This window comes from Sciurus carolinensis, chromosome 8 (assembly GCF_902686445.1).
Source record: "Sciurus carolinensis chromosome 8, mSciCar1.2, whole genome shotgun sequence".
NCBI classification, from domain to species: Eukaryota; Metazoa; Chordata; class Mammalia; order Rodentia; family Sciuridae; genus Sciurus; species Sciurus carolinensis.
Genome location: NC_062220.1, coordinates 51,632,718 through 51,647,573, shown reverse-complemented (window position 1 = coordinate 51,647,573; position 14,856 = coordinate 51,632,718). Strand labels below are relative to the sequence as shown.

At 35.0% G+C, this 14,856-nt stretch overlaps 1 protein-coding gene across 1 annotated transcript in view; it reads left to right on the top strand.

Moving 5' to 3' along the window:
• The first annotated feature begins 3,678 nt into the window (after positions 1-3,678).
• The window catches only part of Gtpbp10 (GTP binding protein 10), a 28,623-nt gene continuing 17,445 nt past the window's right edge, over positions 3,679-14,856 (top strand). The window contains exons 1-4 of the mRNA XM_047560945.1: positions 3,679-3,870; positions 6,024-6,217; positions 7,299-7,390; positions 7,892-8,036. Coding sequence (XP_047416901.1) covers positions 3,718-3,870; positions 6,024-6,217; positions 7,299-7,390; positions 7,892-8,036 — 584 coding nt within the window. The 5' untranslated portion in view covers positions 3,679-3,717. The remainder of the gene's footprint in view (positions 3,871-6,023; positions 6,218-7,298; positions 7,391-7,891; positions 8,037-14,856) is intronic.

The following is a 14,856-nucleotide window of genomic DNA, read 5'->3' as shown; positions in this document are numbered from 1 at the left end:
CATAGATTTAATTTTTAAAAACTATATCTCTTTTAAATGCTTTTGACCCTTTAACAAGGTTAAAAAAAAAGAATGGTTATATGTTAATGTTCTAAATAACTCTTGAAAAAAATCAGTTCTGAATAAAATCTCATTTCTGCTTATATAGCTGTATTCTCCAAAAAGCTGTGTTTTGCCCCTTCTCTCTGCCATGCACTCGTGTAGCCTATACAATGGATGAAATGTGCACAAAAACATTTGGAATAATAATTTCATCTAAAGTGATAGTTTACCATGCATGATTTATCATATACACAAAGGCCAATGATGAACATTCTTATGATACCTACTTTTAGAAGAGAATATTCAAGATGATTAATTTATTATATGGCTTTAATAAACAAAGACTTAAAATAATCCATGAACCTACTCATATGGACATTTTTATGAATCAAATTATCTAAAAATTCAATTTTATTGTCAGTGGTTATTACACAAAATCTCAGTAACAAGCAACAAAGAATATGAGCTAGGTAAATGAGAATCCTAAATACACCACCAGCTTTTCTACTGTATGAGTACTGTAGACATACAGGAAGCAACATTATGAAAGGCCATTGTGATCCCACTGCCATTCTTATGCCTGTTATGGATTGAAAGAAAACACAGAAAAGAAAATAATTGATGACTAATAATAAAGTATAAAATCTTAAAATATTTTTATTTCTGTAGTAAAAATGGCTGACAATGGGGGGTGTTAAAAACATAATTCAACTAATTCTTAGGATTTCTATGATTTTGTAAAAAGCCACCTTTAAATGATATTATTCAAATTAAAACAAGGGCAAGAAATCCAAAACAAAAATGTTCAATAGGAATGTTTTCGCCATTCATTTTGAATTTAGGTATTAGAAAGATTAAAATTTGCTTCTTTCTGCCATTAACACAACTATTCTGCTTAGTTAGGGATACTGCTTAGTTATTCTGGTTAGTCATGGCAGTGTTCCAGCACATAGCTGAGTGCGTGGGGGAAAATTAGGAATTCAGAAATTGTTGTACAAATTAATGAATGAATAGACTGTAAACCCCTAGGAAGAAAAGCCTTAAGATTTTTTTTCTTCCTTCATGAAGGTCTTGTTTTGGGACAATAATTCTATGTTCTGAGGCCTTCAGCATTTGACAACATTTACTTTTAATTTAAAGAGATAAAAATCTTAGCTAGTATTTATCCTCATTTGTCCAATCCAGTTACCTTTATAATGTGGGAGAATTTAAATGATTTTATCTTATATTTTAAGACTCCAATTTATAATAGTTCTCAGAGTAAAAACATTTTGAATGGAATGAAACAAAGATATGTAATTTATATCATGTAGGAATTAGTAATTTTTCTACTGTTTTTCTTTTGAATAAATTGATAATTAACAAATGAAAATTCAGTTTCCATTGAGCCCAAGGCCTGAGCCAGATCAACTCTTAAATACTCTTGAACAAGCATAATCCAAAGCATGTAGACCAAAGGTAGGAATCTAATTAAAAGTAGGTTGGAAAACAACATAGAAGATGAATGGAGATAATATATAAAACACAGAATCAAGTTAGACAATTTTGGGTCCACTAACAAAATTAATACTTCATAAAAATATTAGATTTTTCAATTAATATTTTTCCATGTTATATTTAAAATAATATCTATACTAAAACTTTAGATTAAATGCAACATGGTGTCCAGTATTCTGGAACAGAGAATGGTCATAGCTGAAAAAACTAGTGAAAGCAAATAAAGTTTGTAGTTTAGTTAGTAATATTGTACCAACATTAATTTCCTCATTTTGATAAATGATTACATAAGATGTTAACATTAAAGCAAGTTAGATAAATGGTATATGGGAACTCTTTGTAATCTTTCTATAAATTAAAAATCATTGCAAAATAAAATGTTTTCTTAAAAATTTTTATTAGAACAACTCATATTGAAATATTTCTGCAATCAAATCATGAATTATTTCAGTGGCTCTTTAGGACCATCATGACTAATATGCAAGACTCTTCAGTCCTGCATTTAATGGTTTGCCCATACTTTAATCTTCTGAGAAACCATGAGGAAGGCATTCTATCCTCTCAATGGCAGTAGGAGTATTTTCATCTAATAATGACTTCTACATCAGCTCTGGATCATGTCCTTGGTCACTTCACCTCATGTTAATTTTAGCTGTACATTTCAAAATGGACAGCTTCCAAATACAATATTTCTTTTGCTACCTGGTAACTAGAGCTATAATAAATACTTCCAGCTTTGACCATGTTTTATTCAAGGCAAATATGCTATGTCCTCTGTTTACAGTATGCAATGGCCCTCAAGCATTTTGAGATATCAACTTATTTATTTTTTATTTGCTAAATTTCCCCATGTATATGTTATGGAAAATAAAATGGGTTGTGTTCACTAATAAGAAATAAGCTTTAGAAAATAAGTACACTGAAATCAACATTATTCTGAAATAAGGCGACTTAATAAAGACAGGAATTCAGATGGTGGCAGATGTTATCAAGATTTAACTAGAAACAATAACAACCTAACATCCTGCTTTAAGAGAGATAAGTACACTGATGGAGACAAACTGATACTGTTTAAGGTTAATAATCAACATTAAAGTAAGCCACTGCGGGAAAATACATACAAAAATTACAGGTTACACTAATTACAGTTTCACCATGGTGAAGAGGGGTGTCCGATAACAGTGAAAGAATCTAGATGGAGTGGGATAGTTTTTGCACCTGTTTTTTTTCATTGTTTTTTTTTTTTGTTTGTATGTTTGTTTGTTTCCCCAAATAATCACTGCCCTTATCGAGAGGTGAAGAGACTGTCACATTTAGGTGTAAAAAAGATTTTAGAAATTTAGTCGTGGTGTTTAAAAAAAAGAATTACAAAACTAGCAGTGTGGTGAGACCCACTGAGAATGTGCATTTTTCACAGACTAGGAGCATGGGAAGAGGAGGCAAAGGTGCCTAAGAGTCAATTACTCTCTGAAGGTTCTGCCCAGACTGAGGGAAGGTAACCTCTAATTCTCAAAAAGGAGCGCTTCAAACTGAAATCTAATTCCATGCTTGTGTGTTTGTAGGGATGAACCCAACTACTGTGTATAATTATAAAGCTCTAATTAAAAAAAAAAAAAAAAGTCGGATAAAAACTCTTGCTACCTGACTCCAAAAAGCTGCTGAAAATACTTGAACACAAGTTTCTCTTATCCGCTGCCTAAAGGATTCTTCTTACAGATCTCAAATCTTGGCATTTTTCTCAATACTTTTGTGTTACAGTTTTAAATTCATTGTCTCTCCCAGCAACACCTTTGGCTGGAGATTACGCGGCTCATTCTTGAATTAACAGCTTTTGGGGAACTGTTTTCCCAGTTGAGTTTCCGTGTTTTTTACGTGTTTGCTTTTACATCTGCTGCAAGTTTTTCACTTTAAAAAGATTCTGGCACCTTATAGCTTTCTCAATTAGTATAAAAATTAGCCCAAGCAGCCTAGTCTCAAGTTCTATTTCATTCAAAATGTTAATTCTCGAGGCATCTATTCTGCACCCTACGGTCCCTTGGCACACTACTTCCCGACCTTCATCTCAGGGCTTTACTCTGCTCCTCTTGCAGACTTGCAGCCTTTTCCCGCCTCACCCAGAGCCCGACGAGCGACGCACTGAGCGCATGCGCCTTTCCCCACGAGTGCACCGTACCACGCATGCGCCTGTCCTCAGACGCGAGCGGAAGAAAAACTATCCGGTCGGCGGCGGGCGGTGACGTAAGACGCGCGCCTCACAAAGTGTGCAGCTTCGGCGGGAGGGAGTCGCCCAGCGCAGTCATGGTGCATTGCAGTTGCGTTTTGTTCAGAAAGGTCCGTGCTTGGTGCCCCTCAGCCTGGTGCACCTGTCTCCAGCTGAGCGTCCTGTGTCTTCCTCACTCCCCTCCACCGTTTTCTTTCTAGGGGCGTCTTTTCTTCTTGGCATTGCCAGTCCTCTCGACCCCTCCTGTGGTCGGGCTTTGCCTCCAGAAGTGAAGAACGAGTCTGCATTGAGTGATTAGAACGATTGGCCACAGGGTTTAAGATTCTTTAGGGACCTTGTGTGCACGTGAGAGGAAATGGGGTATCTGCCTGCCGTTTAGACATGAAGTATGCTGTAGGTGGATTATAGGGGTTGTGTTTGCTTTTGTTTGGACTCAAATATTGAGTTTTCTTTTTTATTATCTGTATAGACTTTTAAAAAATAGATTTTCCCCTCAATGCACTGCTTTTAAGATCTTTCTAGAGAGGTCTTTATCAGGAAAACAGAAATGTGTAATTGATGTGTCTTGCAGAAAATTTAGGCTATTTTTTGTGTAGCATTGACCTTAACTGTTTTCGTTAAAATTCACAGCTGCTTAAAAAATGACAGAAAAAAACTTATAATGGCCTTTGCTAGCATCATACTTTGGACATTTACCTTATTACTAATGATCACCTTGAGATATTCCTTTTACGTGAACCTCCTAAATTTGTGAATCTGATGAATCTAGAGTTAAAAAAAAAAAAATCGCATATTAAATGGATCTTTAAAAACCTTCCTTAAGAATTTTTCAGAATGGTCAATGTTTCAGTTTTAAAAAAGTGTCCCGGATATACTTGAGATTTAGAACTATCCTAAATGACTAAAAATGAGAAAATTTTTAATTTAAGCAATTACTTTTAAGGTATGTTGGTAGCCTGGAGGTTAATACACAGATCTTTGCCTACAAAAGTTCTTGATTTAGTAAGGGAAACAAGTAAAAACTAAATGCAGTGTACAATTTCAAAAAGTGTAATAGAGGTATAATAAAATCGCTGAGAGAGTCAGCAATGTCAAGTTAAGTGTTGCTTAGAGGAATTAGAAATCTGTTCCTCCAATGTTCTCTCAAAATATGGTTCCATTATTTGAGGGAACATTGGAAATATGACATTTAGGAGAGTTTATGATAGGAAGAAAATGACATTCTAAGAAGAAAATCATGAGCAAATTGGCATAGGGTCATGGCAGTACATCATGTAGAACAGAGCAAGAGGAAGAGGTGAATGGGAGGGATTGAACAAATGAAAAGATACTGGTAAAGGTTTTGAATACAGCATTATGAATTTTACATTGTTTTATAAACAGTAAAACCAAAAAAACATGCATGGTTTTTGAGTAGGGGGAAAATATCATTAGAGATCAGATTCATTTCAGAAAAATAGCTGTCAGCAAAATGATGGAGGATGCATTAAGGAAGAAATAACTAGACATCCAAAGACTATTTTGGATTTAATGTATTAGTCAAGGTTCTAGGGCAGTGGTACCGGGAAGGAGAGAGCTAGCAAGGCTTCTGGGAAAGAAACAGCTGTAGTCTGAAAGACATGTATTTCTGCAGTCTCAATGAATAGACAAGCTATGATTCCATTAATTCAGGGAACATTGGAGAAACAAATTTTGGGGTGGGGGGATTTGGGGTTATGTTTGGGGATTTTCTTTTGCAGTGCTAGGAATCCATCCCAGGGCCTCGAACTTCTTGTACTTTGCCACTGAGCTGTCCTCAGACCAATATTTTGTTTTTGAGGTGACTATTATATATTCAGGTGATATCCACCAGCAAGTTACATATATTAGGGGTTTCAAATATAAATTAAATACAGATCCTGCTCTCAGTTGCTTTAAACTACTAGAAGTCTACATCCTGGTAGAGATATTCAACAGATTGGACATAGAAAATATCTCACCAGGGCAATAGTTACTGGTACAGATTGAAATCACCCAGGAGAGAAAATTTAGGATGAAAAGGGACCCTGAAGGTAAATGGAACAAAAATCAATAACTGAAGCATATCCTAAGAGAAATGGGGAAAGGAGGTGAGACTTGAGGTGAGCTTTAAAATAAAGGCTCTAGAATTGGCATAGAGAAAGCCATTTTTTATTAGTCTTAAAAAAGAAATTTTAGTGGAATAAAACTGGAAGCTGTAAATTGGTAGGCACATTTGATACCTAATGTTTTCTCTCTTTTTAAGTATGGAAATTTCATTGATAACCTAAGACTCTTCACTAAAGGAGGAAGTGGTGGAATGGGTTATCCTCGTTTAGGTGGAGAAGGTGGAAAAGGTGGTGACGTCTGGGTTGTAGCCCATAAAAAAATGACTTTAAGACAACTTAAAGACAAATATCCTAAGAAACGGTTTGTAGCTGGAGAAGGAGCAAACAGTCGGTAAGTGCTTACTGAATGATTTTAATTTTATAGAGTATCACACCCTTCTAGAAGAAAAAGTTACCAGATAAAACTTAATTGGTAAATTATATCCTGTATTTGTAACTGAGCAAGTCTAAAATGTCTAAACTCATGAAAAGCTGTGTCTTTGTATTTTGAAGCCTTTAAACTTTTTATCCATTTCTTCTCTGTCTGTTTATATTCCTTTTTGCTCTTCCTCTATAGAGAAAAAATGATATGAATCCCCACTATTCTAAAATTATCTTGGACAACCATTAGGAAAACTTTTTCACATTTCAACTATGCTACTCTGCACTGCCATTAAAAATCAATCACCTATAGTTCTTCCACCCAGAGATAACCACTATTTTTGACTTATTTTAAGACTTTTTATGTGTTGTATGTATAATTGTGTACCCAAGAAAAAAGAAAATAGAGATCACAGTTTTACAACCTCTTTTTACTTGTTTCTCATATCAGAAAATTATTCAGAATGCTGCATAATATAGTATCAGAATTAACTATTTTATCATTTACCTATTTAGGCTATAGTTGTTTTTAGTTTATTATTTTTTATTTTGGGGGAGGGGGGGCTTGTTGTTATAACCACAATATAACATCCTTGTGTAGATGCTTTTTACATAGTTGTTAAATATTTTTTGGAGAATAAATTCCTGGAAGTGGACTTACTAAGTTAGAAGTTTGTACTAATTACTTTTTCATGAGCTGTTTAAGAGTAGCCACAAAATGCTTAATTATGAAGTGGATTTTGCATTTTTTTCTAGCTTATATTGTAGCAATGAGATTTTCATTCCAGATGTGTAATATCTTAGTTCATTTGGTGACTTGGTGGTTAGCTTGGTAACTTAAATCATTTCCTATTACCATTTTTATACCATACAGTAGTCTAAAGTGCAATAATTAGGGATAATTTTAGTTTTCTTTAGTATTTGATCATTTACCACCTGTATTACCCAGAACAGTTGATTACTATTCTTTGTATTTACTTGAAGCATAAACCACTTAATTCAGGACTTTTATTTTTTAATTTAGTTTTAAATTATATTTCATTTTTTTATAGGGTTAGTGCACTTAAAGGCGCCAAAGGAAAAGACTGTGAAATCCCTGTACCTGTGGGTATTTCAGTAACTGATGAAAATGGTAAAATTATAGGTGAGTCTGTTGACACTTCTAAGGTTGTGAAAATTTGGGGGTTTTGAAAAATAGCTTATAGAGTTTAAGAAGAATTTTTTAAACATTACTTTAGCTACTAATTTATAAAAGAGCTTTCTGAAGTATATATGAAGTTTGTTCAAAATTTACTGTTGAATTTAAGATTGTTTAAAGATATGAGTTCTTGTTTTTAAGACCTATAACTAGTGTCTTTTCAGTTGCTAACAGAAGTGTTTTTCCAGGGTCAGACTTACATATTTATTACTTATTTTGGTGGTACTGGGGTTTGAAACCAGGGCATCACTTGTGGTAAGCAAGCACTCCACCACTGAGCTATACCTCTAGCCCTGTAGGGTCAGACTTTTCAAAGAAGCTTGGTCTTGTACTTTAGTCCTTTAGATTTATAAATTGAAATTTCTTGGCATGTTTTTCTGGAAGAAAAATACCACATTATTGATTATACTTATTAATCTTTGCTGTATTTCTCTTCCTTTTTTAAAGGAGAACTCAATAAAGAGGAAGACAGAATTTTAGTAGCTGAAGGTGGCATTGGTGGTAAACTACTTACCAATTTCTTACCATTGAAAGGCCAGAAACGAATAATTCACCTTGATCTGAAGCTAATAGCTGATGTAGGCCTGGTGGGGTACGTACCATTCATATTTTTATCATACTTTCAGAGAGACATTTCGTGAATAGGAAATAAATGTAAATAACAATTTGGGCCATGAATTTTTCAGGTTTATAGAATTTGTGTGCTGTTAGTGTACTTTGAGAATATGTTACCAAATTCACAGTTGACGCTTGAACAGGGCTTGGGTTTCCAACCAACCCCATGACCACTCCCCTGCAATCAAAAAATGTATGTAACTTTTGACTCCTCAAAAACTTAACTAGTAATCACTTCTTGACAGGAAGCCTTGTGGATAACGTAAACAGTCAGTATATGTTTTATATATTATGTGCATTACATGTGGTGAAAATTTTTTGAGAACTTTGAGAAATCACTTTTTACTGTTACATGCAATTTACTGGAGAGACAAACTGCTCATGTGGATATGATTTGGGTCCCATGAAATTTTTAAGTGGATACTTGCAACACTTGAGCTCACTGCCATAGCAACAGGAAGTACCTTAGAAATTATTATAGTGGTGTTATTATGCACTGCAGTTAATTTTATGAAGTTATGTTTTTGTACTGAATCTTTTATTTGTTTACATTTACCTTGACTGCAAATGGTGCCATGTATGATCTGTAAGTTTGTGCAAAAGTTTTTACCAAGTTCCAAAACAAAAAAAATCTGCGCTAAGAAAAGACTTGCAATTCAAATTCATGCTCTGCAAGGGTCAGCTTGAATTATTTTCAAATTGTTGAAATAGAGTTTCCTAGTTACTATTCATTTGTAAAAGATTGGAGCAAAGGAAATGATCATTGGAATGTAAGAGAATGAATAAAGAAAAATAAATTGAGTCAAATGAAATATTATAAGAATGTTAAAGAATATTAATGATATAAAATTAGAAATCCAAACTGTACTTTTAAGTACCTCTAAGTGTACAGAGGTACAACTGTTGAAACGAAAAGTTGTACTCCATTTGTGTACAATGAATCAAAACGTAGTCTGTAAAAATTTTTTTAAAAAGTATACAGAGAGATTGGGGTTGTGGTTCAGTGATGAGTACTTCCCTAGCATGTGTGAGGCACTGGGTTCGATTCTCAGCCCCACATGTAAATAAGTAAATAAAATAAAGGTCCATCAACAACTAATAAAAATATATTTTAAAAAAAGGATACAGAAAGGAAAAGAAGGTAAAAAGCAATTAAAATATTCTTGAGAGTGTTAAAAGGGAGATTGACATATCATTTTTTTTCTTTTTTTATTGTAAACAAATGGGATACATGTTGTTTCTCTGTTTGTACATGGCGTAAAGGCATACCATTTGTGTAATCATAAATTTACATAGGGTAATGTTGTTTGATTCATTCTGTTATTTTTTTCCTTCTCCCTACCCCTCCCACCCCTCTTTTCCCTCTATACAGTCCTTCCTTCCTCCATTCTTGCCCCCTCCCTGACCCTAACTCTTAACTCTAACCCTAACCCCTCTTACCCCCCATTATGTGTCATCATCCACTTATCAGCGATATCATTCTTCCTTTGGTTTTTTGAGATTGGCTTATCTCACTTAGCATGATATTCTCCAGTTTCATCCATTTGCCTGCAAATGCCATAATTTTATCATTCTTTATGGCTGAGTAATATTCCATTGTATATATATACCACAGTTTCTTTATCCATTCATCAATTGAAGGACATCTAGGTTGGTTCCACAATCTGGCTATTGTGAATTGAGCAGCTATGAACATTGATGTGGCTGTATCTCTGTAGTATGCTGATTTTAAGTCCTTTGGGTATAGGCCAGGGAGTGGGATAGCTGGGTCAAATGGTGGTTCCATTCCAAGTTTTCTAAGGAATTTCCACACTGCTTTCCAGAGTGGCTGCACTAATTTGCAGCCCCACCAGCAATGCATGAGTGTACCTTTCTCCCCACATCCTCGCCAGCACCTGTTGTTGCTTGTATTCTTGATAATCGCCACTCTAATTGGGGTGAGATGGAATCGTAGGGTAGTTTTGATTTGCATTTCTCTTATTACTAGAGATGTTGAACATTTTTCCATATGTTTGTTGATTGCTTGTAGATCTTCTGTGAAGTGTCTATTTATTTCCTTAGCCCATTTGTCGATTGGATTATTTGCACTCTTGGTGTAGAGTTTTTTGAGTTCTTTATAGATTCTGGAGATTAGCGCTCTATCTGAAGTATGATTGGCAAAGATTTTCTCCCACTCTGTAGGCTCTTTCTTCGCATTGCTGATAGTTTCCTTTGCTGAGAGAAAGCGTTTTAGTTTGAATCTATCCCAGGTATTGATTCTTGCTTTTATTTCTTGTACTATGGGAGTCCTGTTGAGGAACTCTGGTCCTAGGCCGACATGTTGAAGATCTGGACCTACTTTTTATTCTGTAAGATGCAAGGTCTCTGGTCTGATTCCGAGATCCTTAATCCATTTTGAGTTTAGTTTCGTGCATGGTGAGAGATATGGGTTTAGTTTCATTCTGTTGCATATGGATTTCCAATTCTCCCAGCACCATTTGTTGAAGAGGCTATCTTTTCTCCATTGCATATTTTTGGCCCCTTTGTCTAGTACGAGAAAATTGTATTTATTTGGGTTTGTGTCTGTGTCCTCTATTCTGTACCATTGATCTACCTGTCTATTTTGGTACCAATACCATGCCGTTTTTGTAACTATTGCTTTGTAGTATAGTTGAAGATCTGGTATTGCGATACCCCCTGCTTCACTCTTTCTGCTAAGGATTGCTTTAGCTATTCTGGGTTTCTTATTCTTCCAGATGAATTTCATAATTACTTGCTCTGTTTCTGTAAGGTACGTCATTGGGATTTTAATTGGAATTGCATTGAATCTGTATAGCACTTTTGGTAGTATGGCCATTTTCACAATATTAATTCTGCCTATCCAAGAACATAGGAGATCTTTCCATCTTCTAAGGTTTTCTTTAATTTCTTTCTTTAGTGTTCTTTAGTTCTCATTGTAGAGGTCTTTCACCTCTTTTGTGAGATTGATTCCCAAGTATTTTATTTTTTGGGGGGCTATTGTGAATGGGGTAGTTTTCCTAATTTCTCTTTCTGAAGATTCATCACTTATGTATAAAAATGCATTAGATTTATGTGCATTGATCTTATATCCCACTACTTTGCTGAATTCACTTATGAGTTCTAAAAGTTTTCTGGTGGAATTTCCTGGTTCCTCTAAGTATATAATCATATCATCAGCAAATAGGGATAGTTTGAGTTGTTCTTTTCCTATTCGTATCCCTTTAATTTCTTTGGTCTGTAAAATTGCTCTGGCTAGAGTTTCAAGGACGATATTGAATAGAAGTGGTGAAAGAGCACATCCCTGCCTTGTTCCAGTTTTTAGGGGGAATGCTTTCAGTTTTTCACCATTTAGAATGATATTAGCCATGGGCTTAGCATAGATGGCCTTTACAATGTTAAGGAATGTTCCCACTATCCCTATTTTTTCTAGTGTTTTGAGCATGAAGGGATGCTGTATTTTACTGAATGCTTTTTCTGCATCTATTGAAATAATCATGTGATTCTTGACTTTAAGTCTGTTGATATGGTGAATTACATTTATTGATTTCCTGATGTTGAACCATCCTTGCATCCCTGGGATGAAACCCACTTGATCATGGTACACTATCTTTTTAATATGTTTTTGTATGCGACTTGCTAAAATTTTGTTGAGAATTTTTGCGTCGATATTCATTAAGGATATTGGTCTGAAATTTTCTTTCCTCGATGTGTCTCTGTCTGGTTTAGGTATCAGGGTAATATTGGCTTCATAGAATGAGTTTGGGAGGGTTCCCTCCTCTTCTATTTTATGGAATACTTTGAGAAGTATTAGAATGAGCTCTTCTTTAAAGGTTTTGTAGAACTCGACTGAGAACCCATCTGGTCCTGGACTTTTCTTTGTTGGTAGGCTTTTGATGACTTTTTCTATTTCATTGCTTGAAATTGGTCTATATAAATTGTGTATGTCCTCCTCGTTCAGTTTAGGCAATTCATATGTCTCTAGAAACCTGTTGATGTCTTCTAAATTTTCTATTTTGTTGGAGTATAGATTTTCAAAATAGCTTCTAATTATTTTTTATTTCAATCATGTCTGTTGTGATATTTCCTTGTTTATTCTGAATTTTAGTGATTTGGGTTTTCTCTCATCTTCTTTTTGTTAGTGTGGCTAAAGGTTTATCAATTTTGTTTATTTTTTCGAAGAACCAACTATTTATTTTGTCAATTTTTTGTATCGTTTCTTTTGTTTCAATTTCGTTGATTTCAGCTCTGAATTTAACTATTTCCTGTCTTCTACTACTTTTGGTGTTGGTCTGTTCTTCTTTTTCTAGGGCTTTGAGCTGTAGTGTTAGGTCATTTATTTTTTGAGTTTTACTTCTTTTATTGAATGCGCTCCATGAAATAAATTTTCCTCTAAGTACTGCTTTCATAGTGTCCCAGAGATTTTGATATGATGTTTCTTTGTTCTCATTGACCTCTAAGAATTTTTTAATTTCCTTCCTAATATCTTCTGTTATCCATTCATCATATAATAGCATATTGTTTAATCTCCAGGTTTCTGTTTTTTACTCTTTCATTTATTTCTGACTTCAATCCATTATAATCTGATAGAATACAAGGTAGTGTCTCTATCTTCTTGTATTTGCTAACATTAGCTTTGTGGCATAATATATGGTCTATTTTAGAGAAGGGTCCATGTGCTGCTGAGAAGAAAGTGTATTCGCTCTTGGTTGGATGGTATATTCTATAAATGTCTGTTAAGTCTAAATTATTGATTGTGTTATTGAGATCTATGGTTTCTTTGTTCAATTTTTGTTTGGAAGATCTGTCCAGTGGTGAGATAGGCACCTAGTATTATTGTGTTACGGTCTATTTGGTTTCTGAAATTGAGAAAGATTTGTTTGACATACATGGATGAGCCACTGTTTGGGGCATAGATGTTTATGATTGTTATATCTTGCTGATTTATGCTTTCCTCAAGCATTATGAAATGTCCTTCTTTATCCCTTCTGGCTTTGTCTTGAAGTCCACATTATCTGAAATGAGGATGGATACTCCAGCTTTTTTGCTGAGTCCATGTGCATGGTATGTTTTTCCCCATCCTCTCACCTTTAGTCTATGGGTATCTCTTTCTATGAGGTGAGTCTCTTGCAGGCAACATATTGTTGGATCTTTCTTCTTAATCCAATCCGCCAGTCTATGTCTTTTGATTGATGAATTCAGGCCATTAACATTCAGGGTTATTATTGAGATATGATTTGTATTCCCGGTCATTTGGTTCATTTTTTAAATTTTATTTATTTATTTATTTTTTTGCATGACTTGGTTCCTCCTTTATTTGACAATTCCTTTAGGATAATTCCTCCCTTTGCTGATTTGCTTCTTTGTTTTTCATCTCTTCCTCATGGAATATTTTGCTGAGAATGTTCTGTAATGCTGGCTTTCTTTTTGTAAATTCTTTTAGCTTTTGTTTATCATGGAATGATTTTATTTCATCGTCAAATTTGAAGATAAGTTTTGCTGGGTGTAAGATTCTAGGTTGGCATCCATTTTCTTTCAGGGCTTTAAAAATGTTGTTCCAGGCCCTTCTAGCTTTTAGGGTCTGGATTGAAAAATCTGCTGATATTCGTATTGGTTTCCCCCTGAATGTAATTTGGTTCTTTTCTCTCACAGCCTTTAAAATTCTGTCTTTATTTTGTATATTAGGTATTTTCATTATAATGTGCCTTGGTGTGGGTCTTGTAATTTTTTGTATTTGGAGTCCTATAAACCTCTTGAACTTGATTTTCCATTTCATTCTTCAGATTTGGGAAGTTTTCTGATATTATTTCATTGAATAGATTGTTCATTCCTTTGGTTTGTTTCTCTAAGCCTCCCTTAATCCCAATAATTCTTAAATTTGGCCTTTTCGTGATATCCCATAATTCTTGGAGATTCTGTTCATGATTTCTTACCATCTTCTCTGTTTGTTCAACTTTGTTTTCAAGGTTAAATATTTTGTCTTCAATATCTGAGATTCTGTCTTCCAGCTGTTCTATCCTATTGGTTATGCTTTCTATGGAGTTCTTAATTTGGTTTATTGTTTACTTCATTTCAAGGATTTCTGTTTGGTTTTTTTTCAATAGCTCTAACTCTTTATTGAAATGGTCTTTTGCTTCCTGTATTTGCTCTTTTAACTGTCGTTTGGTGTGATCATTCAATGCCTGCACTTGCTCTTTCATCTCATCATTCAGTGCCTGCATTTGCTCTTTCATCTCCTCGTTTGCTTCCCTAATCATTTTAATTATGTACATTCTGAACTCCCTTTCTGTCATTTCTTCTGCCATGCTGTCGTTGGATTTTATTGATGTAACATCTAGATTTGTTTGGGGCATTTTCTTCCCTTGTTTTCTCATATTGTTCAGGTATCAGTGGACTGCTAAGATATTGCAGATTTCCTCTATTGACTTATAATGTCCCTGAAGATTGCTAGTATATCCCCTCTTATCCTTCAGTAGCCTGCAGTCTTGGAGGAAGTTGATAATGTGGTGCTCCATAAGGAAGCTGCCTCTCTAGGGGTGGTGACCTTCAGGTGGGGTATATTCCCTGATAGTGGGCAGAGGTGCCTCCACTTTTGACCATTGGTCATCCAAAGGGGAACTAGGCTGCGGGCTGAGGCAAGGCCTGTTTGTGCCTGTGTCTCTGGTTTTACCGTCCTTGTGGGAAAACCTCACCCGGCAGGGAAGACTCACCCGGTGGGGAGGTCTTGCTGGTCAGTTCCCCTCCTAGAGGTTCCCCTCAATCTACAACTACCGCCTGGGCTGGGCTGTCTTCCTCTGCAA